This window comes from Ceratotherium simum, chromosome 13 (genome assembly GCF_057802395.1).
Source record: "Ceratotherium simum simum isolate JZ-2026a chromosome 13, ASM5780239v1, whole genome shotgun sequence".
Taxonomy (NCBI): domain Eukaryota; kingdom Metazoa; phylum Chordata; class Mammalia; order Perissodactyla; family Rhinocerotidae; genus Ceratotherium; species Ceratotherium simum.
Window position 1 is genome coordinate 56,353,755 of NC_141912.1, and position 26,948 is coordinate 56,380,702.

At 36.5% G+C, this 26,948-nt stretch overlaps 1 protein-coding gene across 2 annotated transcripts in view; it reads left to right on the forward strand.

The window, feature by feature from the left end:
* Positions 1 to 26,948, forward strand: part of PRIM2 (DNA primase subunit 2) — a 270,879-nt gene that overhangs the window by 178,627 nt on the left and 65,304 nt on the right. For both annotated transcript variants that reach the window (XM_087438764.1, XM_004423993.3), the window contains exons 9-10: positions 3,988 to 4,060; positions 8,814 to 8,999. In XM_087438764.1, coding sequence (XP_087294890.1) covers positions 3,988 to 4,060; positions 8,814 to 8,999 — 259 coding nt within the window. The remainder of the gene's footprint in view (positions 1 to 3,987; positions 4,061 to 8,813; positions 9,000 to 26,948) is intronic.

Genomic DNA, 26,948 nt, shown 5'->3' on the forward strand with positions numbered 1-26,948 from the left:
ATTTATATGGTTCTGTTTGGGTAGTGAAGGTGTTTATTTTGCTGGTACAATGTAGTAATTATTACATTTTAGCAAGAGTACACTATATCCTTTTACAACCCGATATCTTTATATAGTATTCTAATGTAATTGAATACTCACTGAATCACATCTTTGTTATTTTTACTACTTTTCTGGCTTTTTGGTAACTTGAGACAACTCTGTAACATTTCATCCTTATTATCTTTCACCTGATACTCTAGCAAATAAAACGTAAATTATGCATAGAGAGTGCAGGTAAATCACTGCAATTCCTAATCCCTTACCACCATATTTGTGGATGAACAAATTGATGTGTAGTTTGACTTGTATTTATTTTAGTTGTGGCAAATTAGTGGTTAAACTGAGAATTAAAGAAATCAAACCTTGATTTTTCAAGATTCTCTGATTAGTTAATCAAAAATTCCTCTTTATATTTGGCAAAATAGTGATTAATGACATAATTTGAATTTTGTGCCCCGTTAAAATGTTTTTTGGTCTACTGTATTGGTAAAAATGGCATTTGTGGTACATCTCAGTTTATTCTTTTATGAAAGGTTAGAAGCAGGAAAGCTTTTACACCTACTGAATCCCCCTTGTTAGAAACTGTGCATAAGTGACAGTGAGTGTTTCTCAAAATAAAGCTGGGATTATTTAAAATGGACAGAAAACAGTATTTTCTGCTGGGTTAGCATGTGATTTTATATCTTGAACAATTTCGAAGTTGTTTTGCTGTTAAATTACTCTTACTATTTCCCTGTTTCCCTAATACAATGCTTAAGAAACGTTCATTCATAAAATTGATCTATTTTTTTAAAACCATGAAAATAAGAATATATTTTGACAGTTCATTAGTGTAGCATCTGCGTTCACGTGGAAGCAGTGTGATATCAAGCTGACCCTGAGCTCTGAAGGTAGCAGAAGGCACATCGCCTTCCCTGGGTACCTGTTATGAATCTCACTTAGTAACATCCCTCGGCACTTCCAAGTAATAGCCAGAGGTCCAGTTTCATGAGCTAATGTGAATTGTTCTTAAGGACTTTTATTCTTTTATAGCAGCACTATTGGTTCCTTTTTCTTCTACCTTGATTGCCTTCCTTTCTCCGTCTGTTGCCAGTACTTTCCTTCGGGCTCTCACCTTCCCTTGCCTGGAATATTGCAATATTCCTCCAACTGATTTTCTGTTGCCCAGTCCCTCCCCTATCTAGTCATTCTCTACACTGCCTTCTTTCTCAAGTGTAAACCTAATTATGTCAGTTCTTGCCTAAAATCTTTTCATGGTTCTTTCTTGCCTACAGAGCATTGGATATAATGCTTCTCATGATTTGCCTTTCTTATGTTGTATCCAAAAATTTCCCTACCTCAGCTTCTTCTGTCCATAACTAGTTCAAATATGTATTAAATAGCTGTGATGTACGAACTCCTCTAACCAAGTTATGCCTTCTGATCATGAATGAGTAGAGGAGAAATCTCATTCCTAATCCTGATGCTTGACATCTTCATTTCTGTCATTTTTACTCCCGTGGGTTCCATGCTTGCCCTTACTGGATTGGCTGGTGGCCATCTTCCTGTCTATTAATAATATTTTTAGAAGTATGATGTCTCTACAGTTTCCTTATATTCTCTCTGTAGTTATTTATACCCAATAAAGTCTTTGCATTAATCATTACTACTGTTGTCTTTCTTTTTACCTTTTTTCCTTGGAATTTAGCCCTTTTGCATATTCTGTCAAAGTGCTGAAGAACAAGCATTTTATACTGCCATTCAGGTACATGTGTGTGTCCTCTTTATGTATCTTCTCTTTGTGCTTAGTTTACTGCATTTATCTGGGCTGAGAAAAACTTCCTTGTGTTATAATAATCATTTGGCTCTATTTACTCAATAACTATAAATTGTGTTTGCACATCATTTTACCATTTATTTATAGAGGACTCTTATATTTGTTAATCTATTTGATCTAAACAATCGTGTTAGATAATTGTAATCAATTTACAGACTCAGAAGCTGAAGCTTGTAGGGGTCAGTGGAATGGCCCAGACCCTCTCAGCTGGGTGATGGCTCCTCTGTAGGACTGTGCTGTCTCCCTTCCAATCTTTTCTGTGTACTTACTGGTCAAAGCTGCGATTGCTCTGTGTACTGGAATATGCTTGACTGATTTGAATTAGCACTTTGAATATATTATTTCATTGGATTGTCCCAGCATTTCTGTCAGGTAGGCAGCCCTGCATTATTTGTGCCATTTTACCAATGAGTTTAGTGCAAATCAGAATGGTTAAGTGCCTCACCCCAGTTTGCCAAACTACTGATTTAAAAAACAGAAACAAGAACAGGTCTTCAGACTCTTAGCCTAGTGCTCTTTCCATCGCCCCATGCTGCCTCTTGGCTCCACTGTAAGATACATTGGAAAGTGAAATATGTTTTTATTTTCGGGATTCCACTGAAACAATTCTCTGGTTATGTTCTATATTAAAATGTAAAATATTAAAATTAAATGGCAAGTGTTGGTTTAACTTAGCGTGAGTTTTGTATACCATGACACTACTGTGATAAAAGGAATGGATAGACTCCAATGATACATTAGTTGTCAGAAATTTGTTACTCAAGGGAGAAATAATATCAGAGGCAAGAAGATGTGTTTTAGGGTGTGGGATATTTCTGTATCGCTCCTTGGCATTCTGCTCATCTTGTTCTCAGAGTAATTCTTAGCCCATGGCAGGAGGACTCTAGGGAGCGGAAAGCTACATTTCTAACATCCTCCTAGCCAGTGCCTGCAGCATCCCAAGATATACCATGGTTTGCTTCTTAATCCATACCGATTGTTTAATCGGTACAATTGATTGATTGTAGGAACAACCGCCTTTCTACAGAGCAACTTGTGTGTGTGTATATCGTTCAGCAGCAAGAATCTGTACCGAGTGGGTAGAAAGTAGAGAATTCTTTATGATTGTAATGCTTTACTCCAGAATTTCCCTTTAGTTGTGGCGTCTGCATAAACCATGGTCTAATTGTGGTTTTCTGTGTAATCTAGCAGCTGGTTTTCTATGTCATACCTGAATGTCTGCATCTGAATCAGTGTTTATGGAGTTGGGCATTGGCCTGGTGTTGTGTCAAGGAGATGGAAATCGCCACAGTTGGATGGCTTTAGGTGGTATATACCAACTTATATTTCCTAATTTATAAGTAATACAACAGGGAAATGTATTATAGGGAAGAAGATGGCATGATATAGTTAAGAAACCGCATTGGAGTCAGAAGGCTTGAGTTCCTCCTGCACTGCTGACTTCTTTCTGATCTAACAAGTTTCTGACTCCTCAGCCTCCATTTCTTCATTTTTCAAATGAGAAATAAAAACGTTCTCTCAGAGTTGTCCTGAAGATATAATTAGAGGATATAGATAAAGTCTCTTGGCACATGTAAAGTGTTATTCAGATGTCATTTATTTAAATAAAAAGTGATTACTATATGTCAGATCCTTTACCAAAAATTATTTTAATTTAATTATTTAAACCTCCTATCAACAGTGCAAAGCAGGCTTTATTATCTCCGTTTGACAGATAAGGAGCCTGGATATTGAGAGTAAGCAACTTGCTCAAGAACCTACCACTAGTAAGCGATGGTTCCTGATTTAAGCTCCATTTTCTTCTTTGCTGTGCTGCCATGCTGTTAATAAGGGATAAATAGTAGCAGTTTGAACTTTAACAAACAGTTTGCATTATACTTCTAGGAAATGGAAGTGGCATGCTAGACTAGGAATCAGGAAATCCAGATGTCACTACATTTTTGTATTATTTTTGTGTAAGTTACTTAAATGTATTCTATTAAATATCTTTAAAACACTTGGCTATGTTTCTGCTACATGTAAAATGTTTTCTTATTCTGACTTTATATCAGAATTAAAAGATTTTCTTTGAAGTGATCAAAAAATGTTTTACAAATTCCATTTTAATATTTTGTCCTTTTTATTTTTAGTCATTCCTACACTGGTCAAGATTACAGTACACAAGGAAATGTTGGGAAGATTTCTTTGGATCAGATCGATTCGGTAAGCATCACGTTGTTTTAAACTTAGACCTTTGTCAGTGGAGGAAGCACAGATTTTCCTCAACCAAAGATTATTTTTGGGTGGAGAGAATGGGAGATAATGTTATTTCATTGTTTGCCAATCATTTTTAAAGGAATTCCCATGTGCTATACATTTGATTTTTTTTAATCATAGGAAAACCAAACTTAATCAGAAAATTATTTGTATTCTGATAAAAACAGAATTTAATCACTTATTCCAAAGGGGAATTCTTTTAAGTAATGATAGCTAAATGATATTTATGTGTTTATATTTAAATACCATATACATTTAGAAAAGGAGAAATGGAAAATACTAAGTGTATCAGTTTGCTAGGACCGTGTAACAAAATACCACAGACTGTGGGCCTTAAACAACAGAAATTTATTTTCTTACAGTTCTGGAGGCTAGAATTCCAAGGTCAAGGTGTTGGCAAGTTTGATTTCTTCTGAGGCGTTTCTCCTTGGTTTCTAGATGGCCACCTTCTTACTGTGTTCTCACATGGTCTTTCCACTGTGCTTGTGCATCCCTGGTGTCTCTTCCTCTTCTTAGAAGGACACCAGTCACATTGGACCAGGGCCCCACCCCTGACCTCATTTCACCTCACTTACATCTTTACAGGCCCCCTCTGTAAATGTAGTTGCATTCTGAGGTGTACCCGGGGTTAGGACTTCAACATATGAAGGCTACATTTGGGAGGCTACAATTCATTCCATAATACTAAGTGTAGGCTCCCATCCTTTAGTTGCCACCAGATTAATGAACAGCTCATTTTAACTTCACTTTGTAGTTCCATAGTAGAGTGAAAGAGTAGTGTACTTTACTATAATTTGTAGAATTTCTCTTTAATACGTAATAGAATTTCTGCTCTATCCAAAAAAGGAAAAATAAACCAGCCATAAATAATCTTTGTTTAGACAATTACCAAATTATTTACAATAAATTAAAAATATACTGAAATTTTAATGCTTGGAAACAAGAATTATAATAAGGTGAATTGGGAGAGACCACGAGTTTTTAGAGACCAGAATGATTAGGTCGTCTTCCTATTTGAAAAATTATAATCACTACTTGCAGTGATTATATGTCAGAAATAACAACAGGATTGCCCACAGTACACAGTTGATTTGAAATCTGTTATCAAGGAAGCCCCGTCCTTTACTTTTCTCAAATAGTTATTTCATCTCTAACACTTCCTCCGCACCATATGATTTGTGTTTATATTATGTGAATGGTTGGAGGTAATTCTATTCCTAATTGTATCAAGGTATTTTCCCATTCACAAGCAAATGTGAACTTGGTTGGATACTGTGGGAGGACATAGAAGTGTAAGCGTTAATTCACTTAGTGAATATGTATTTAACCCATCAATTATGTACCAGCCACTGTGCTCTGTATGTAGAGCTGAATAAAACAGAAAATGTCCCTACCTTCATGGACCTTACTTGAGGGAGGTAGACAACATAGTAAATAATAAATAAGCTATATAATGATACATTATGTTAACTGCTATGATGATCGTATCTGTAGGTCTGTGCCTGAGACTTTGTGCTAAGTAATACAAATATATTTCTATCTGGACCTTTTCCTGACTCTATATCTGTATTGCTTGATCCTCAGAACAGCATGTCATTAGCACACCCCTTGATAATCTCAATTTCCTCTCCAAATGTTCCCTTTAGATTTTTTTTCTAACTGAAATCTGGCTCCTTCACTGTTTCCCTGTGGCCCTCTTCAGGTGGAAGCTGCCTTTTCCCCCTCCACTCTATGTAGGTATGGGACGAGTGTCTTCCTTGGTCCATGTTATACTTCCAAACCAATTCTCTGCCTTCCATTGGCAAAACTCCAGCTCCTTTACAGCCCTTATGATCACATTATACTACCTGATACTTGTTGTTGCTGGCACCCCCCACCTTCTGCCCTCATTCATCGATGACTTGAGCACTTGGCTCATGATCTTTTGCACTAGCACTACTCCCATTATTGTTCTTGGCCTCTGCAACATCCAGGTTGATAATTCATCTTATACCCTGGCCTTATAATTCTCTGTCTGCTCAATATCCATAATCACTTTTCTATTCCATTATGGCCAACCCTAGACTCTATCTTTTCCATTTCTGTTATTTGGACTACTGCCAAAGCCTCTTTAAGAATTCTGCCTGCTTCCATTCTTGCTTATGTATAGTCTGTTCACTACATAACAGCCAGAGTTCTCTTGTTTATCAGATCATGTCTGTCTTCTGGTCAAAACCCTCTATTGGGTTTCATCACATTTAGACTAAAATCCAAACTCATTGCTATGGCCTATAAAGCCATACGTACTTGTCATTCCAATTTTGTCTTCTGCTCCTTTCTGGCTCACTCACTGTGCCCTAGACACATGGATCTTCTTGCTATCTCTTGAGCACACCAAATTCATTTCTTCTTGGGATCTTTGCTTTCATTTCCTTTACCTGGAACAGTATTCCTGGATCTTCATTTGACTGGAATCCTACTTAAGATGTACGTCTTAGCTGCAATGCCGTCTCCTCAGAGAGGCTTCCTGGCCACCCAAATTAAAGTACTCTCTCCCATTCACACTTGATCCCATTACCGTATCCCATTATTTCAGGTGCTTTTCGGATTAGATGTTATCTTTTTAATTTATGTCTGCTTTTATTGTCTATCTCCTTCCCTTAGAATATAAGTTCTTTGAAGACAGTGTTTGACTTCGTTTGCTGCTGGTTCGCCAAGGCTGTACACGTAGTAGTGTTCAATAGATGTTTGGTGGTTGAGTGAGTAAAAAGTAATCAAGGAATTGTGCCAGAAGAAGCTGAGGTTGAACTGGGTCTTGACGAATGGGTTGGCTTTGGCTATATGGGATGAGGAGTGGGAAGGGTGTACCGGGCAGAGCCAGTGGGATGAGAAAAGTAAGAAGGTCAAAACATGACTGTATGATCATGGACGAACCCAGCTGGCTGGAGCAAAGGGTTCATGTTGGAATAGCAACAACCTAGGCTTTTTTACCACCCCCACCCCCGTCACAGTGCTTCCATGACGCCTGACTTATGCTTGTTAGAGCCCTCAGTATATGATTTATGAGTTTAACTTACATAATAGTGACTGTTTCTTTTTCCTTCACTTAACTGTTTAAAGGGAAAAATTATGCTTTATTCATCTTTTTGTTTCCCAAAACACCCAATAACTATTTGTTCTGTTACATGTAATTGGAAAGTAGTTAGTTACAGACACTGAGGGAACCTTGCATGTTCATACTAAGAATGTTAAATATTCATTGATGTTTTTGGATTACAACAATGTTTAAGAAAAAATAATTGGGCAATAGTATGAAGGCACAAGAATGGACATGTGAAAATGAGCTAGAAGGCTTTCCAGTAGTCCTGCCAAAGGAGGATAGAGGCCTGACTGAACTAGGTTGGGGATGGAGAAGTTTAGAATTTGTTAGTGTGAAAGGATGAAGGAACGGGATAGTCACTAAAGGGAGCAGCAAAGTCAAGCAAAATGAGACCTGCTTCTACTCACAGGCGAAGTCGAACTTGCCAAGGAATATGTGAGGGGGTGAGGATCTGTCTTGGGAGGAGGATATTTGAGGAAGTCAGAGAGAGTTCAGTTGAGACCGTGAATGAAAAAGTTTCTCTTTTAACTATTGATTTCTTTAACACATTTATTTGAATTCTCCTTTTGAGAAACATTTCTCCTCTTTTTGTGTTCTACTTTGTATTTGGGTTATTTTAAAAGTTCATCTGTGATTCAGCAGTTGTACTTTTGAACATTTATCCTGGAGAAATGAAATCTTATGTTCACTCAAAAACCTGTATATTCATTTATTTGAAATAGCCCCAAACTGGAAACAGCCCAAATGTCCTTCAGCAAATGAATGGTTAAACAAATTGTGGTATGTCCGTCCATACTAGGAAAGATTACTCAGCAATATAACAGAAACGAACTACTGATACCTGCAACAACTTAGATGAATTTCATGGGAATTATGCTGAGTAAAAAGGCCAGTCTCAAAACACTGCATGCTTCATGATTCTATTTATATAACACTCTTGAAATGACAAAATTATAGAGAAAGCGATCAGATTAGTGGTTGCCAGGGTTTAGGGAATGGCAGGCGTGGGGGTGGTGCAGAAAGTAGGTGGGGAGGGTTATAAAAGGGAAACATGAGGGATCCTGGTGGTGATAGAACTGTTCTGCATCTTGACTTGTGGTGGATGCATGAACCTACGCATGTGATAAAATTGCATAAAACTAAACACACAGAAATGAACACATGAGTGCCACTGAGAAAATCTAAGGCTAGTGGATTGTATCAACGTCAGTATCTTGGTTGTGATAATGTACTACAGTTTTGCAGGCTATTACCATTGGAGGACACTGGGTACATAGTATCTCTCTGGATTATTTCTTTCAACCCACACATGAATCTGTAGTTATCTCAAAAGTAAAAGTTTAATTAAAGATTTAAAAAAGGAAAAGAAGTAGGTGAAATAAATTTTAATATTTGATTTAACCCAGTGTATCCAAGATATTATCATTTCAACACATAATCAGTATAAAAATATTAAGAAAAAGAGTTCATCTGTAATCACAGTAAGATAGTAATACTTATAGTTTTTGTTTTTATTCCAATTAGACTGAATTTGCAATTTGCAAATTAAATTGAATTTGCAGTAAATATTGTGGGGACCTGGTAAGTCTTCCACGTAACAAAAACTCTTTTTTCTTGTAGCTTTCTATCAAATCCTTCCCACCTTGCATGCGTCAGTTGCATAAAGCCTTGCGGGAGAATCACCATCTTCGTCATGGAGGCCGAATGCAGTATGGCCTCTTCCTGAAGGGCATTGGTTTAACCCTGGAACAGGCATTGCAGTTCTGGAAGCAAGAATTTATCAAAGGAAAGATGGATCCAGACAAGGTAAGTCTGAAAAATCAGAGCAGTAACTGAAATTTTCATTTGGTGTGAAAACTAAAGGTCTTTTTTTGAATATGCCCCTGAAATGTAGTTGAAAATTCTAAAAGATAATGGTGTCTACAGTTTCATTTAGGTAAAAAGAAACTCATGTATTAATCTAATAGATACTAGATAAAAGATTGGGAAAGTTAATTTAATTCAAAGGGTAAGATTGAAACAGCAGTGTCAGCTGTAAAGTAATGCTTAAATGAAGAGTCCTGTCGTCTGTGGTGAACTGCCAGTAGTCGTTGTAACACTGAAATTGCCTTCTGAGTTATAGTTCTCAGGAATGTGTATGTAATATGTACAGACATATATACACACATGCACATAAAATGTTATTTTCAGGATTAAGAACTATTGAGAACAAATAAAGTCAAAACAATTTAAAATGTTTTCTATTGTGTTATGCAGAATCTTTCATTTTTAGATAGACGTTAATTACTTATAAACCTGAGAACTGCTTTTAAATCTATCCATACTCAGATTCCCGCTCGTATTCCTTATTTTTCTTTAATAGTACTAGCTAATAACATTTTATTTTGGAAATATGGATTCTTGTCCCTTCTATGCCGTGGCACTATGTACAAAGTAAATTTTTTATTTATTTCTTGGTATGAAATTACCTATGAAAGAGAAATTACAGAACAAAGAATATTTACAAAGTAGATTTTATAGTGACACTTTATTATATCTTGCATTAGTTTGCTAGGGCTGCCATAACAAAATACCACAGACTGGGTGCCTTAAACAACAGAAGTTTATTTCCCACCATTCTGGAGGCTGGAAAGTCCAGGATCAAGGTGTCGGCAGATTTGGTTTCTCCTGAAGCCTCTTTCCTTGGCTTCCACACAGCCGCCTTCTTGCTGTGTCGTCATGTAGCCTTTTCTCTGTGTGTTCACTTCTCTGATGTTCCTTCCTCTTCTTATAAGGACACCAGTCATATCGGATTAGAGTCCCACCCTTATGACCTCATTTAACCTTAATTACCTCTTCAAATGCCCCATCTCCAAATATAGTCAGCTTGGGAGTTAGGGCCTCAACTTATGAATTTTAGGAGGACACAATTCAGTCCATAACACATCTCTAGCTTTATACTTTTGTTAAAAGTTCAGATTCTTTCATAATATATTATAAAAAGCTCTTAGAATTTTTATAGATTCGTTTTTTAAAACTGTCTTCATTGATAATTGTCCATAGAATCTTAAATTTATCATTTAATAGAATTTTCTGTAAACACAATTTTAATGTCTCTTAGACTTCTATTTCCTTTATTTTAAAGGTAACATATTCTGATTATAGAAAATATAAAAAATACAGAAAAATTTACCTGTCATTTCCCCATTCAGAAATAATTACTGTCAACATTTTAGCCTTTCTCGCTAGTTTAGATAGCTAGATATCATTGTGTTTTTCCCATTTTAAAGATTAACATTATATTATGATCATTTCTCTAGGGTGTTGGGTAACTTTTGAAAATACCATTTAGATTAGTTATATGACAACACATCCTTTGAAAGTGATACAATTAGTTTAACCATTCCCCTGTTATTGGATGTTTGGTTGTGTCTATTTGACTCTGTCATAAACGTTATTGCAACCAATATCCTGAGCACATAAATCTTTGATTATAGTTCTGATTATGTCCTCTGTGTTTTTTCACCAGAGAATAAATTTACCTCGTGAAAAACTACAAGCAGTTTTAACATTTTGATGCATGCTGTGAAATGACTGTTTGGAAAGGTTTTAAATTAGACTCTCATCAAGCTAGAGAATCTTGCTGTCATTGACATCATTATTATATTATTACTTTAAAATGTTTTTTGACCTTTTTATTAGGAATTTGATGTATTAAGTCGGTAGGTATATTAGGATTCTCCAGAGAAACAGAACCAATAGAATGTGTGTGTGTGTGTGTGTGTGTGTGTGTGTGTGGAATGGCTTCTATGATTATGGAGGCTGACAAGCCTCAAGATCTGCGGTTAGCATGCTGGAGACCCAGGAGAGCCAATAGTGTAGTTCCGGTCTGAAGACGGGCAGGCTTGAGACCCAGGAAGAGCCAGTGTTTCAGTTTGAGTCCGAAGGCTGGAAAAAACCCGTGTCCCAGGTCAAGGAGTCAAGCAGGAGGAGGTTCCCTCTTATTCACAGGACAGTCAGCCTTTTTATTCCATTCAGGCCTTCAAAGGTTTAGATGAGGCCCACAGATACTGGTGAGGGCAATCTGCTTTACTCAGTCTACTAGTTCAAATGTTAATCTCATCCAGAAACACCCTCACAGACACACCCAGAATCATGTTTGACCAAATGTCTGGGGACTGTGGCCCAGTCAAGTTGACACATAAAATTGACCATCACAGTAGGTAAATATTTATGAACTGTGGAGAAAGTTAGGCTGTAGTTTTGAAGTGAAAAGAGAGAGACGTTGAACTAGCATTTTAGTTTGGTTGTGCTGTAAACTAAGAGGGGAAAGAGAAAAGTGAGAGAAGGGAGAATTTGCTCTGAGTACGAGGCCATTGGCTTGCACACCTGTTCAGTGACCCACCTTCTCTTGTGTGTTTCTGGAGTGGCCTGTGTCAATGTCATCACTGTTTAGTTGTTTAAATCTGTGTGTTTGAAAAAAAATTTTAAATGAGATTTTTATTATGCCATGGAGAAGTAGTTTTCTTCAAAAATTATTGTAAAAATCAATAAGTAATTTTTACCTTTCTAGATAATAAATAGCAGCCTATATTTTCATTAGCTTATTGCTCATTATGGCAAATATATTTTGACTAAAAGATTATAAGTTACACTTATGATTTACTGTGTCTGTCTAGTGTTCTGTGGTTATAGAGTCTGTATTTGTAAATAAATGTTCATGTTTTTTTCAATTATATCTTCTCTTACATATTTTTGCAATGAATTGTAACTTAATATCCCTTAGTTTATTAAAATATTCTCTTCAATTTAATAATTGTACCTATTTGTTAAGTGATACATAGAACTAAAAGCACTCTTAAGACGTGTAGAAAATTGATGGCTTAAAATAGCGTTTATTGAGAATGATTATGGAGGATGTATATTAGACATTTTTTGTAGTGCTCTGATTAAAGGACTTTGGTGTTAATAATGCCTAGGAATGATTTGGAACAAGCACTTTTGTTGAATTTCCTGACAGTGCAAGAAAAATGCTATGGTGATATAGTCAGTTTCAACTGGAATTTTCCGTTACTGTTATTTCCCAAATGACCATATGTCTGATTTCTTTCTCTTTATGCTCATATCCTCATTGTATCTCATTTGAGACACATTGCTTTGTGCATCTGAAAAGTTGTGAGTACTTAGCATTACTTTTGAGGCCATCGGGAAGCAGTTAGTACCTCCAGCACTTTTGAGCTGTGACTCTGTTGCCCCCCTACTTTCCGTAGTTACCCTGCCTACAACTAGACATTTCTTTTCCCTAACGCCTTTCTAAAGATCAAGCTCTGTTCTTCATGAGTGCACTGCCTAATCAGTGTCTGTCTCTTCCTCCCATCTTCCCTTGCTTGTGTTTGTTGCAGGCATTTATTTAGTTGTTTTTTTTAATACTACGGATACTTTTCTGTCTAAGGTTACGCTTAATGTAGAAGGGGAATTTGTTGTCTGTATTGTAAAATAGTCTAAGACAATGTATTCGTTTTTGTAACTGTCATTCAGAGTATAAATATGAAAGGAGCCTGTCTCTAGGTACTTTCTGAGCAAGCTTTGTATTATAGTCCGCAAATCCTTTTCTCTTATAAACACTTAAATAGTAATAATGTGATTCTGGAAGCAACTTAAGGTTTTGATGCTCCCTGTTAGTTATTTTTTATTAGTGATTTGATATGTTAAGTCAGTCTATCTACGTTTGTAAAAAGTAGCCATCTGTCTATAAAATGCTTATTCAGAGTTGTTAGCTTGGATTGGTTATTGTTCTATTCTTTTAAAACTATTTTCAGACCAGCATACACACACCAGTAGATGGTATTAATAATATAGAGGTACCACCTTATATAGCTCCCAGTTACTTGCTCCCGGATCATGCTATTATGATTTTGAATTTATCTCTACTTCATATTTATTGCTTATTTATTCATTTATTATCTATATCCTGCAATTAGAATAAAAATCATATAAAAGTAGGTATCTCGTCTCCCTTGTTCACTGCTGCATGTTCGGGCACGTAGAACAGGGCCTGACTCACACTAGACATTTGATAAATGTTTATTGAATGAACTAAAGATTAAGTCCCCATAGAAATTAATACACAGAAAACTAGAAAATTTGGTCTGTTTGTCCCAAACTCCTTCATATAAATCAGAGCACAGTACTCTACAATTGTTTGTTAATGTGCTGTTATTCCATTTATAGTGATTTTGAAGCTGAATTAAACTAAGAATTTTAGTAGAACCTGAAATTTGCTGTGGAACCTATTGATTTCATAAATTGGAAGGGATTTCTTACCATGGGCTTGTCAAAGGGGTCCATGGCATAAAAAAGGTTAAGAACCCTTTAAGGTTATCATAGCAGAGGGTACAGCTAATAGTTTATTGTCCTACATTTAGTTTGTTGTTCAGTAATTGCAATTTTCATTTTTTTGCTGCAATATTAGGAATAGAATACCTATATTGATCTACCTTCATTGCACTTTGTACATACCATCTTTATAACTGTTATTAAATTGTAGCATCTTTGTTTGCTTGTGTGTCTTATGACTGGGTTTTGAGCTACTTGAATGCAGGGACTATGACTTTTCCACTTAGCATCTTAAAGGCTGAGCACAAGACCTGGCAGCTGTTAGATGCTTGCTGAATACACGGTAAATTCTGCCAAAGCTTTAAAAAGTGGATTTCAGTATGAGAAAATAAATCCTTTTTGGTTCTTTTTAGATAGAGGTATATTTCTAACAAGTTATAAAATATTAATAGTTAGTAGCTAGCCAAATTTGTTGTCTTCCATGTATTTTTCTAAATCAAAATATAGGTTGGAAGAATATGCAAGTATATAAAAAGTGGTAACCAGTTATCATCATCATTATTTAATTTCCAGAAATACAGTATGTACTCAGTTACAAATATTTAAATAATACAGTAGTCAAATTATTCTATTAAAAGTACAAATAAATATGCATATGTGTGTGTGTATACACATACATGCATATTTCATCTCCTTTGTATTGCTCGTTCAACAGATTTTTATTGAATATTCACCGTGGACAGCTGCTGTTCTGGAGATACTGCAATAAAAGACAGAGACAGCCCTTATTTATGAGGACTTTACAGTCTCCTGGAAAAAAACGGATAAATACAAATATAGAAATTCAGTATGATAATTGCTGTGGTAGAGGTGGTCACAGGGTTCTATGGTAGAACAGAGGAGGGGGCTGACAGAAAGGAGACTAGTTACTGAGTCTGTCACTGAGTGAGGATATTGTATTTGCCAGGGAAAATTAGGGAGTTAGCCAGAGAAAGAAGGGAATTCCATGTTGAGGGGCAGTGTTTTCAAAGGACTTTGGATGAGAGAGTGTAGCCCATCCTATACTGGTGGGAACCTGAACTGTAAAACTGTAATTGTGGCTAGAGATGAGTCTGTAGACATACGCTTTCTTTCTTTTTAACGTAATTACCAAAGACAGATGGATTAGTAGGCCAGTAGGAAGTGGTCTTGCTAGACAGGTAACAGCCAACTGGGATCAGGTCAGCTTTGTAGGGTCAATTGATAACTGTAATTTAGTTAAATATACATAATTTCATAACTTTGAATATTTACTAAAATTGTATAATGAATTTAGGATGTTATGAAAGTTTACTGACAAAAAGAGAATAGTATGAACAAAGTTTCCACTTACATTTCCACTTGGTTCAAATGAATTTGAACTCTTTAAATATGGATCTCTGATTATATGGGCCAACATTGAGTTTAAAAAAAAAAAAAGTTTTGCTTTGAGATCTTCATTTACTTGGTAACAGGGTGAGTTAAGAGATAAAAGTAACTAGAAAACAATTACAAAGCATGATGGTGAATAGGAAAGTGTTAAGGTGATGTGGAGTGAGGAACTTATTCGAGTTAGAGATCACATTAGAGAAGGTTTCTTGACGATCCAGCTTGAATTGGGATTCAAAGGACGTGAATGACATGGATTAGTAGAGAGATGGGTAAGGACAAGAATACACAGTGAACAAGGAATGAGGGGAAAGTAGGCAAAGCATTGTTCACTTTTCCATTATTTGTTGTTTTTCTTCCATTATTTATTTATCATTCACTGAGTCTTTTTCTTTTGTCATATGGTTTGGAGGTGGTTGTGATTTTTGGTTGTTGTCATTTTTAAATCTCTGCTTTTGGATTTCTTGGATTTTACCTTGTCGGTCTATTTGAGTTCTGTTTTTATTTGGATGTATGTTGTATTAGAGTATAAGAGATTTTAGTGTTAAAACATCAACCATTTCCAAGAGAACATTCTGTTGTTATAAATGATCTTATAGGAAACTAATTGCTTTAAGAGGATATAGCTTATTCCCAGAACACTGGTTTCATAATGTAGGGTTTTTATTCTTTGATTTAATTGTATTGAATATGAATATTTATGATATATTAAAAATTTTATGATAAAGCCTTTTCAGTTACCGTTGTCAGTAGTGGGTGGAGACATTTGAAAATTGCACTTAGGTTGTCAAATAGGATTCTTTGGGTTTGTGAATGATTCTATAAGAGATATTCAAAACTTTGAATGTCTTATTCCTTAAATAATTTCTTAGATTCCTGAAATAAATGCACCTATGCTCTATGAAAATAAAATATATTTAATCATAGTACACTTTTATGCACGTTTTTCTTAGTTGTAATTACAATCTACATGCCAGTTTACCTGAGAAAAAGCCTCATCCTGTGTGCAAGAGATAAAATTAATCAAACCTCTATTTAAAGCATGAGAAAACATACCACTAAAATATTCTTTCACTTGGAGCTTGGATATTAAATCAGTTCAGCCACTAGCTTTGTTAAGAATTAAATTGAACTAGATAATTCTTCTAATAAATTCAGAGCAATGCGTCCTCTTATTCAGATTGCTTATAGTGTTGTTGTTCTCAATTGCTTTGCCTTGGCTCTATTGGTTATTAAGCACAGCATAGATCATGTACATCTTCTGTAGCTGAAATTCCTGTCCCTGATGATAGCATACTTAAGGTCTACTACATGTTGTTGTAATTGGGTCGAGGAACATTTAGCACCGTTTAAAAAGCTTATCTTTTGTCCCAGAATCCAGCTTGCATCATGACTTAGAACAGACTTATGTCATTAAAAATTGGCTACCAAAGGATTAAATATTTGGCTGGGGGTGTGTGAGTATAGGAAGCATATTTATCGCTAGGGTTTTGTTTTTAAGACCAATGGTTCTCTCAGGACTCATACCAGCTTCAGCATCATCCGGGAGTTTGATAGAAATGCAAACTCTCTGAATCAAACTCTGGGGGCGGGTTCCACAGTTTGTGGTTTAACAAGCCTTCCAGGTGAAATTGATGTACATTAAAGCTCGAGAACCAATGTTTTAGATATTGCCCTTATAGAAATCTAAATTGGTTACTGATTGGCTTATCAGAATGTGGGCATTGAAGGTCTTCAGCTCTTCTTTGTTCTCCTGTCCACTTCTGTGGGCAGTTTGAGCCTAATGTGTTGTCTTTTATCAATATCCACACATATATATTTGAACCCCTGCTACAAGCCAGGTACTAGTAAATACTAAGTGAATATGTATAGCAGAATTTCTCGGCTGGTATACTGCTAATGAATTTCCAATATACTCCAATGTTGTTCCCATGAACCCTTCTTCTATAAGAAGAAGCATGCAGATGTAGGTTTGAGAGTCATTTAAATACAAATGAGAGAAAAATCTTTTGAAGGTAAATAAACTGGCAGATAGGGATAATGGAGAGAAATTTAGAGAGCAGAGGACTCAACTTTGAAGAATCCCCACTATTTGGAATGGAAATGGAGGAACCTAAAGTGAAAGCAGAATTATCAGTAAAATTGGAGTAGAAGAGAGAAAACAGTCTGGAGTCCTAGGCATGAGGAAAGAGGAGAGTTTCACAAGTAAAGTGTACTTAGTACTTTCAGAACTGAGAAAGGGCGGGATATTGTTTCTAGGAAGTTGCTTCTAAGAAGAGTGCAGAACACGAGAGAGATTTCCTAGTCTTATTGACCACGTGATGAAATGGAGGCAATGGAAATAGAGTATTTGTTCCATGAGTTTGAGAAGTCAGGAAGAAAAGAAACAGAACATATTGACTATAGAGGGTGACTGTGCCAAGCAAAGATTATTTTCATGCTGGGGTGGGCAGAAGCAGTGAAACTCATGGAAGTGGAGGATGTGCTGGGATTAATTGAGGAAACAAGGTCTGAGGAGATGGAAAGATAATTTGTAAACGTATATTTATAGTATGATTATTATATAGTGCGAATCTCCCCTCCCATATGATGCTCCCTGAGAGTAGGGACCATGTCTGTCTTTTTTTACCAGCATATACCCAGCACTTGGCATGGTGCCTAAAAGGTCACAGATGTTCAACAGAATTTGTTGAATGAATGAATGAATTGCATAAGGAGTTCAGTGAGCATCCCTATATGTCTGTGACCTGAAGAATATATGAGAGATTTGGTAAAGAAGTGTTTGAAGGAAGAAAGAAGAGCTGGAGAAGCTCATGCCTACTGCCCATCTTTTCAGTAAAGTAGGCAGAGAGATCACTTACCAGAAGGATCTGGTGCAATTAGGGCTCAAGGAAAGTGAAGAGAGTGTAAAATAACACCTTCTGGAAGTATGCTAAGGAGTTTACCTATGATAAATGAAAAGATTGCTAAGCTACAGAATGACTACAATGTGACTGCTTGCTGAGTGCCTAGCATATGCCAGGCTCTATGATTAACACTTTACATACACCTTCTTATGGAGTCCTTAAAACAATCCTAGGAGATAGGTATTATTTATGTCTAGTTTACTAATGAGAAAACTGTACTAGACCATAAACTTGTAATTGGCTAAATGAGCACTATTATATTGCTTTTTCTAGCCATGTCTTGTGGCCTTAGAGCAGAAGCAGAGAGGGCATAAGGTAAAATTTCTTCAGGATTAGAAAGTTGCAAAACAGGCATGCTGTTGTTAAATCCTTGCTACGTTCCTTATTTCATTTAATCTCACAACAACACTGCGAGGTAAATATCATCTCCTCTTAGGGAGAGTTTAACGAGTTTTCCCCAGGTGGCAAAGGTGGTGCATGGTCAGACCCGAGTTAGAAGCCAGGTCTGCTTTATTCCAAACCCTGTGCTTTTCCCAGTGCTCTCAGGAAGGAGATGAGACGTGCTCAGGTTGACACTGGCATGACCAACCATGTAAACTTAAGAGGACACAATTTAGAATAGAGGTTTTTAGTTCTCTGTTGAATCACCAGAGCTTTAATCACATCATCACAAAAATGAGGACAACAGTGGCGCCCGTTAAAATGTTGCAAAGAAGTAAGTATGTACATGAAATACTGTGTAATCTATAAGATACTAAACCAACGTTAGTTAATAATAATTTTAAAACGTTGATAAATGGGTTATTCTATAGTCTTTCACATGTTTTCTCAATATATCTATAAACCTGTTAACTGGTAGAGCAAACCTTAATTAGTTTACTAATTGGTTAAGTTAATTATAATAATTGGTTATGTTTTTGGTTTTCCTTTCAAAAAAATTTTTGTTTTACTTGAATATTCACATGAGCAATATCCTAGCAAAGTAATTTGAAAGTCATAAAATGTATTTTCTTGTAAAAGTAGTCTAATCTTTGTCACTATTGTTCTTGGGTAGCAATTTTAAAGATACTCTTATAGCAGTTACCAAGTCATCTAGAATATATTTTTAAAAGTTTTGTTGTATAAAATTTCTGTTATATTCTCTCTTCTAAATATTTTAATGTATAGTAAAGATGTGTGCATGTTAAGGGTTTAACTCATATCTCCATGCCTTTCATTGCATTTAGAATACAAATTCTAGATAATGTGGTATAAGAATTAATATTTAAACATTGACTTGAGCAGGTTGGACTTGATTTCGTGAATTGTCGAGGCTAGCTAGTCAAATTTTCAATTAAATTATGTATTGCGTTGTCTATCATTGGAATAAAACAGGTGTTATTATCCCTCCCTCTCAACACTATTCTGATAAAAGTTAGCTTTAGTAAATCTAATTGCTTTTGGTATTCTCCTCCACATGATTTTCAATTCTTAAATTGTGAAAAGGAGATAAAAAGTAGAAGACTTCAACTTGAATCGTTCATTTATAACTATTGTCTTATCAATGATACCTTATGGATTATATTATATTAAAGTGACGTTTTATTCAACATTTTAAAAGGTAGGTTAGGGCCAGGCCTGTGGCCTAGTGGTTAAGTTTGTTGTGCTCCGCTTTGGTGGCCCTGAGTTCAGTTTCTGGGTGTGGACCTATGCCAATCATCAGTGGCCATGCTGTGGCAGTGGCCCCCATAGAAAAATAGAGGAAGACTGGTAACAGATGTTAGGGTGAATCTTCCTCAGCAAAAAAAATAAATAAATAAAAAATAAAAGGTGGGTTAAATTTTTGTTGTTGATTTGTGCAGTACTTTTAGGAGAAAATGACAATAAGGTACCAGTTTAAAGTTTCACCGAGTATGTCTTAATTACCATACCCCGGTGGTAAGTTGTCTCCAGATAAATTGGGTATGTATAAGTTCCAAAATGTGTCAGACTTCTAAAACTAAGGGATTTTTTTCTTGGGAAGGTTTATTCAAGTTAGTAATCTCAAGGGCTTGGAGTGTGGAGAAGGTATATTCTTGGCTTTCTTTAACAATCCATTATCTCTTTATTGCCCATCACGTTGCTATAAATCTTTCTTGATTTATTTTTTTCTTGTTTTTGCTTTTTCTTTAATGAAATTACTCAGCACCATCTTTCCAGTTAGTTTACTTTTGTGTAAAGAAGGATTTTATTTTATTTTAAAAATAACCAAATAGCTATTTTGCACCTATCAACATGCATTTCTTTTTATAGTAAGAGATTATAAGTTTCCACGGTTATGGGGACTTGAAGAATGGTTGTGCTTTAATGGTGCAATTATTGTTGTATGCGGCTCAGTCAGAAAAGTAGGAATCCCAACCAGGTAAGGAATAGAGGGATGTTTACTCAAGAGGAGGTCTAGATGGTTAATGTTTTGGACTAGTAAGAATGCCAGCTTTTAAGAGAAGCAAGGCTTTTAAGTGAGAATCTAGGTTCAGAGAAGAATGAGGCAAGATGCTCAGGTTAAAAAATTTGAATGGTAAGGATGATATTGATTCCTAGGAAGTGGATTGCTTTTTGACTTAGGATCCTTAGAATAAGCTTGTCATTTTCTTTTGTCCTATCTCAGATATGCCCACGCTAACTTGTCTTTTCCTAGGTGGCTATGTTAAGATTGTATTTTGTTCATCCATTCAACAAATATTTATTGAGGATCTACTATGTCCCAGATACTCTTCTAGCTACTAGAGGTACAGCAGTGAACAAAACAGACAAAAATATCAACCCTCTGGAGTTTACATTCTTCAGAGGGGGAGATACAGTAAACAATAAGTAAATTATATATATTAGTTGGTGATAAATGCTATGGAGGAAATTTTGCGTGGAGAAGATGGGGAATGTAGTTTTGAATAGGGCAGTCAGGGAAGGCTTAAACAAAGGTGACGTTTTAACCACAGCTTGAGTTTTGCATGAGAGCTCTAGGCTTGACATTTGTTTATCATACCTTAGTGGGATATGAAGGAGCAGATGTCAGCCTTCACCATTTTACGATGAAGAAGACTTAAGGCAAGGAAAGCTGTCCACATGTACCCAGAGACAGCAGACATTGGATCTTAGAACCCTTGGATGTTGTGATTTGGATCTCTGGAAGTTGAGCTGCATTGCATCCAGGTCCAGCCAAAAAGTCAGGGGTTCAGGAAAGTCCAGCAGGAGACAGTGGAGCCATCATAAGGCTCCATTCATAGGCTGGGGCTGTCGGAACAGGGGTCAGGCGAGAAGCCGGGGCTGGGTGGGCCTGGGCATACTCCGAGGCCTGCACTAAGCTCAGTGCATCTCAGGTTTCCATGAGGAAGGTAGGTTCAGACCCTTCATGTTGGGGGGTTATGGTTTAAAACGAGGTACTAGGCTTTGGGATCACTCTAGGACTGAGAGGGGCTGATGTTCTTGCTCTCAGGCCTTCAATCCCTAAAGCCTGGTAGGATGAGTAAAGCGAGACTCAGTTAATCACACCTAGACCTGAGGATCTTGTGATTTAATCAAGGTCCTAAAGTTTGAGAGACGGAAAGGTGATTTTCCTACTAAAATCTCAAAAGAATTTCTGGCTATCTTTTTATCCCACGCTGGAAAGATACCCAAAAGAGAAATGATTTATGTCTACAATATTGTCTATGGATCTCGAGTAAATTAATCCTTTTAGCTACTGTATCCTTTAATTTTTCTTCACATCTTTGGACCTAAAGGCCACTTCCTTGGGCAGTTTTTAGTGAGAAGTTCTTTGTATAAATGAACTCTTATTTCCCATAGTCCTTCAAAATAAACTCCATGATGAAAATTCGTCTCAAATATTCTCCATTGTAATGTTAAAAGACTCTGCAAATAAATTATATTTTGTTTTATTAGATTTATTTAGACAGTGCAGTGGAAAACAAAGCCCTTGTCAGAATGAGTAAATATTTATGAAACAACATGTCATTGTCATTAGCTTAGGTAGTGGCTAAGTAATATTGTTCTATTAATGCATATGTAAAGGTAAAGTCAGAATAGTAAAAACTGATATTTTGCTGGAAATGTGTGGATTAAAGACATTTTTATTTGTATAACCATATTTGTATAAATATGGTGATTTAGATATAATGATAATACTTTTAAACCCATTTAAAGATGAATTGTGATTTCCACTTTGATATTTTTAGATTTTATCATAGATGTGATGTTTCTCTACCCCCAGAGGAAAAAAAATGTGTTGGTCAATTCTCTTCAATATGAGGTTTATCACAATTATGCTTTTATTTCTACCTTTAGTTTTAAACCATTAAAAATTTCCCTTGAAAATACATACTTAGAAAAACATAAATCTAGGCCATAGTCATTTCATCGGTATATTTGAATATAATATTCACTAATAAAAATTATTTCGCTCAAGATAGTTCAAGACGAGATCATAAATTATTTTTCCTGCTTTTCCAGGAAATGGCCCATTCTTTCTGACTTTAATGGTGGGCATGGTTCCTCTGTTTGCTCTTGTTGCGTGCGCTTTGGTCGTCCTTTCTTCTTGCTTGCTGTTATGCCTGATATTAGCTCACCATGAATGCCTGGACTTTCCTACTTGCTTTGAGGTCTGGGTATCCTCATTCTTTGGTGATATTGTGACTACAGAAACACGCTAGTGTGATCCTTGGAGTTTCAGGGATGTCACAACGCAAGGCTACTTCCTGTCTCCTGCTCTTGCTTCCTTATCCCTTGCAAAGCTTTGCCTTGGCCTCACATGAATTCAGGCAGTGTATTTCTGCAGTCTCCAAATTCTTACTGCAAAGAACTAGAGCCAAGATGCTTCCAAAAAGTACCTTATGTAAGGCATTCTCCATCTCTCACTGTTGTTCTCTAATTTATGGACCTCCTAGGAATAGTACAAGAAAATCTGTCTTTAATAATGGGCCCTTCTGATAAGTCGACACTTAAACATTATTTTAACACAATTTTATGATTATATCTACTACAGTTTTATGTATTTTAATTATTAACTTATTGATTGCACCTTGAGGCCTTTTACACAAAAGATGCAATTTGAATAATGCTGTGGTAATGCCATTTAATCTCTGTTTACAACTGTATTATGTTTTATTTCAGCCAGTAATGATAATTCTTTTCTATGGATTCCATGGCATGTAAGGTTTATATGTAAATATTCTTTTAAAAGCTATATTTTTGTTAAATTTAAATGTCTACATTCAAGGTCATTCATAAAACTTTATGTGATTTTTTTAAAGATAATTTTAGTCTACCTATAAAGTATGGATAAATTTATTATCCAGAGAAAAGGGAGAGGTTGCACTCTCTGATGGGAGGAGAGAATTCTGAATAATCAAGGAGTAGCTAGATGCAATTCATTTCAGTACTGCTAGGGATGAGTTAGATTTTGTTTAAGACACTGGTGGTAAGAGCCTAAGAATCCTTCCTGGTTATCACCTAAAGCCCAGCCCTTGTGTTAATCTCTTCCTGAATATCTGAGCCAGCAGTGACTACTCCCCTCAATACTCCTTTTAATCTCAACTAGATTTTAAGTGTCTAAGTAGCAGAGACTCAACCGTCGAGTTGTTGTCGTCTCCCCACTGCCTCATTGCACTGGAGAGGATGCTGTGCACCTGCTCCCCCCTTTATGTGTGTTCAGCGGTTGAGAATGGTCATACGTATGTCAGGCTGTTAGTGTTCCTCATTAAAAGTTCCAGGATGTGCTACTTTGTTTTTTTTCTCCCCTCATATTTGAATTGAGCTGTAGTAACAGAGACATAGTTTTCATTTAAAAAGTATAACTGATCAGGAACATGTTGTCATTCTTTCAGGGAACCCCTCCACACAGATAATTTGCTCTCTGACTATTGCTCATAAGGTGGCTTATCCTCAGAGCAAGTGGACCCGGAGGGCAGAGTGAATGGCTTATGTTTTCTCTGTATCAAGATAAACCAAAATCCTAAAAGAGAGTATTTTCTATACGTTTTGTAGAGTTTATCTACAGTGAAGGAAAAAATGGCTATCAACCGGGGATATGATATTTGAGGTTGTTGATAGAGGGAAATGAGTTAAAAAAAAAGTCATTCTTTTTCTTAGAAACCTATTTAATAGTTTCAGTGGCTCTGGGAAAGATGACTGGTTTAGAGTAAACTTGCTGTCCTGTGGCATGGTTAGGCCATTTGGAGTAATTTGTTAGAATAGGGAATGCTGGCATTTATTGAGTCCTACAGTGTGCCTGGCACTTTACGTAAATATTTAATCTTCAGGAATTCATCATATGAGACTGGGTATTATTATTATACGAATTTTGCAAAGCGACACCCTGAAGCTCAGTGAATTTCTAGTGAGTAGAAGCTCCCAGGTTCACAGGATCTTTCTGTCTGCTGAATAGGCCATGGCACAAATGCTAGATATGCTTTGATGGTATTGTCTCTTCATTTAGAAAAATGAAAACAGAATATTGAAAGAAACAGAGAAATAGGCATTGCTGAACACCTAGGTAACTTGATTACTCTACTTGGGCCCTAAATTTAGCTAAGGGGGAAAAATCCTGTGATCCCCATTTTTGGAAAGAAGTGTAGTTTTATTAGACTAGAAGAGCTTACATATTCATATTAATTCAATTGTCTATATACCAATGTTTTTTTGTTTTTGTTTTTGTTTTTGTTTTTTGGTGAGGAAGATTAGCCCTGAGCCAACATCCATTGCCAATCCTCTTCTTTCTGCTGAGGAATATTGACCCCGGGCTAACATCCGTGCCCATCTTCCTCTACTTTATATGTGGGATGCCTGCCACTGCATGGATTGATAAGCAGTGCATATGTCTGTGCCCAGGATCCGAACCTGTAAACCCTGGGCTGCTAAAGCGGAGTGCACGAACTTAACAACTACGCCACTGGGCCAGCCCCTATATAACAGTGTTTTAAAGACTGTGAGTGAAAAAATATGTGTAAGACATGACTTACAGGGCTGGCCTGGTGGCTTAGCGGTTAGGTGCGTGCGCTCCGCTGCTGGCGGCCTGGGTTCGGATCCCGGGTGCGTACCGACACACTGCTTCTCTGGCCATGCTGAGTCCACGTCCCACATACAGCAACTAGAAGGATGTGCAGCTATAACATACAACTATCTACTGGGGCTTTGGGGGAAAAAAATAAATAAATAAAATTAAAAAAAAAAAAAAAAAAGAAAAGTTTAAAAAAAAAGAAAAAAGACATGACTTATAGCCTCGAGGAGTATATTCTATACTAGACTGATATGACTTCTGTCTTATTATAATACAGCTATTGAATTACCTTCCAATTAATAATAAGCTTTTTGAGGACTGGAGACCATGTTTTTTTCAGGTTTAAATTCAAATAATATTTGTTGGAGACTTGAAAATCTTTCACGTAATAAATAAAACACCTCTTGAGCAGAGTAGTTTAGCTTGTTTCAGAAGGCAACCTGTTACGATAGGGAGAAGGTAGACTCTGGAATCAGACCAGAGCACAGACCTCATCTGCTGTGTGACTTTGATAAGTCAGCCTCTCTCAACTTTAATTTCCTCATCCCTCAAATAAGCATAGTAATGGAATTGGCATGGAGATTATGTATGATAATACTCTCAGTAACTGCTTATTAGCACAGCGTCTAATGTGTGGTAGATAATCAATAAAATGTCCTCCCCTTAATTCTCGTTTAATGTGAGATAGAAAGTGATTAGCCTGTGGGCAAGCTCCAGAGTGAGGTATTAACGTCCACCCAGGGGACTGGGACAGGGCTTCATGGGGAAATTGATATTTGAATTGAACCTTGAAAGATGATAGGATTTGGACATATAGAATTGGGACACATGAGTATTTCATGATCCATGAAGTATATATACAAAGGCTGTTGTAACATAGTGGAGGACCTTTTAAACCATGGTTTAGCTGAAGACACAGACCCCATTACTCAAGTGTATCAGTCTCACATGGAACTCTTGTAAAAGCTGAGAACATGTTATGAAATCTCAGTGAAAGTGTTGTTGCTGGATGCTGAGAAATTACAGGCTAGTTTCATTGTTGTCTGGTGATCTTAATACAGGGAGAGAGATTTAAAAATCTAATTGTATGGTTTCTTGATATGTGTGTTTGGATTTTCCTTTAAAATGTCAGATGTCCAAAGAAAGTTGGTGACGAGTGCTGAGATCTATTCAGAGTTCAGTTTTCTAATGAGTGCCAAAATGCCAGCTTTTAGGTAGTTATTTAAAAGATACCTTTTAGGCTTTGAGGTGATACAAAGATGATTTAGGTCAGTGCCTCTCAAATTTTTTGTTTGTCGCATGTTTTTGGATACTTGAATTTTTGGTGGCACACTTAAAGGATTTAAGTTGAATCCATCTAAGTTATCATTGCAGAAGTCACTTGGGTCTTCCTTCAGCTCTGTGTCATCATCTTAGTAGAACTGCTGACTGCCTGACTTCAGTGTTTCACTTGTTCTAGTGAATTCACACAGTCTTTCTTTGGCTTTACCTGTACAGTCATGTGCTGCTTAACGACAGGGATACATTCTGAGCAAAGCATCGTTAGGCGATTTCATTATTGTGCGAACATCATAGAGTGCACTTACATAAACCTAGATGGTATAGCCTACTACACACCTTGGCTCTGTGGTACCAATCTTATGGGACTGCCATTGTATATGCAGTCTGTCATTGACCGAAACGTTGTTATGTGGCACATGACTGTACTTCTTACCTGCAGCAGGAGTGCCTTTCTCAAAATTGTATCTGAGAGTCCCACCTGATTGATGTCACAATAACCATCTTTCCTCAGTTGCAGCAAAGATAAATTTACCCTTTGATCAGAATTTGAAGAACTGGTTCAGAAGAGTTCATGGGATACTTGATGGGCTAGATCCTAGACAACACAAATGTCATAGATATTCAACATCCCTAAGGTAGCATTACATTCTTTTTCAATACTTTAGTGCCCCAGGACACAGCATAGTCCTTTTTTTTAAACATACTGACTTCCTAGATGAACTCATCCTTTTTTAAGTCTTCTAATGTATGTCTCCAGCCTAGTCTTCTCCCTGAGCTCTAGATCCTGATATCCAAGTGCCTGCTCATGATCTAGATCTAGATCATACAAACATAATC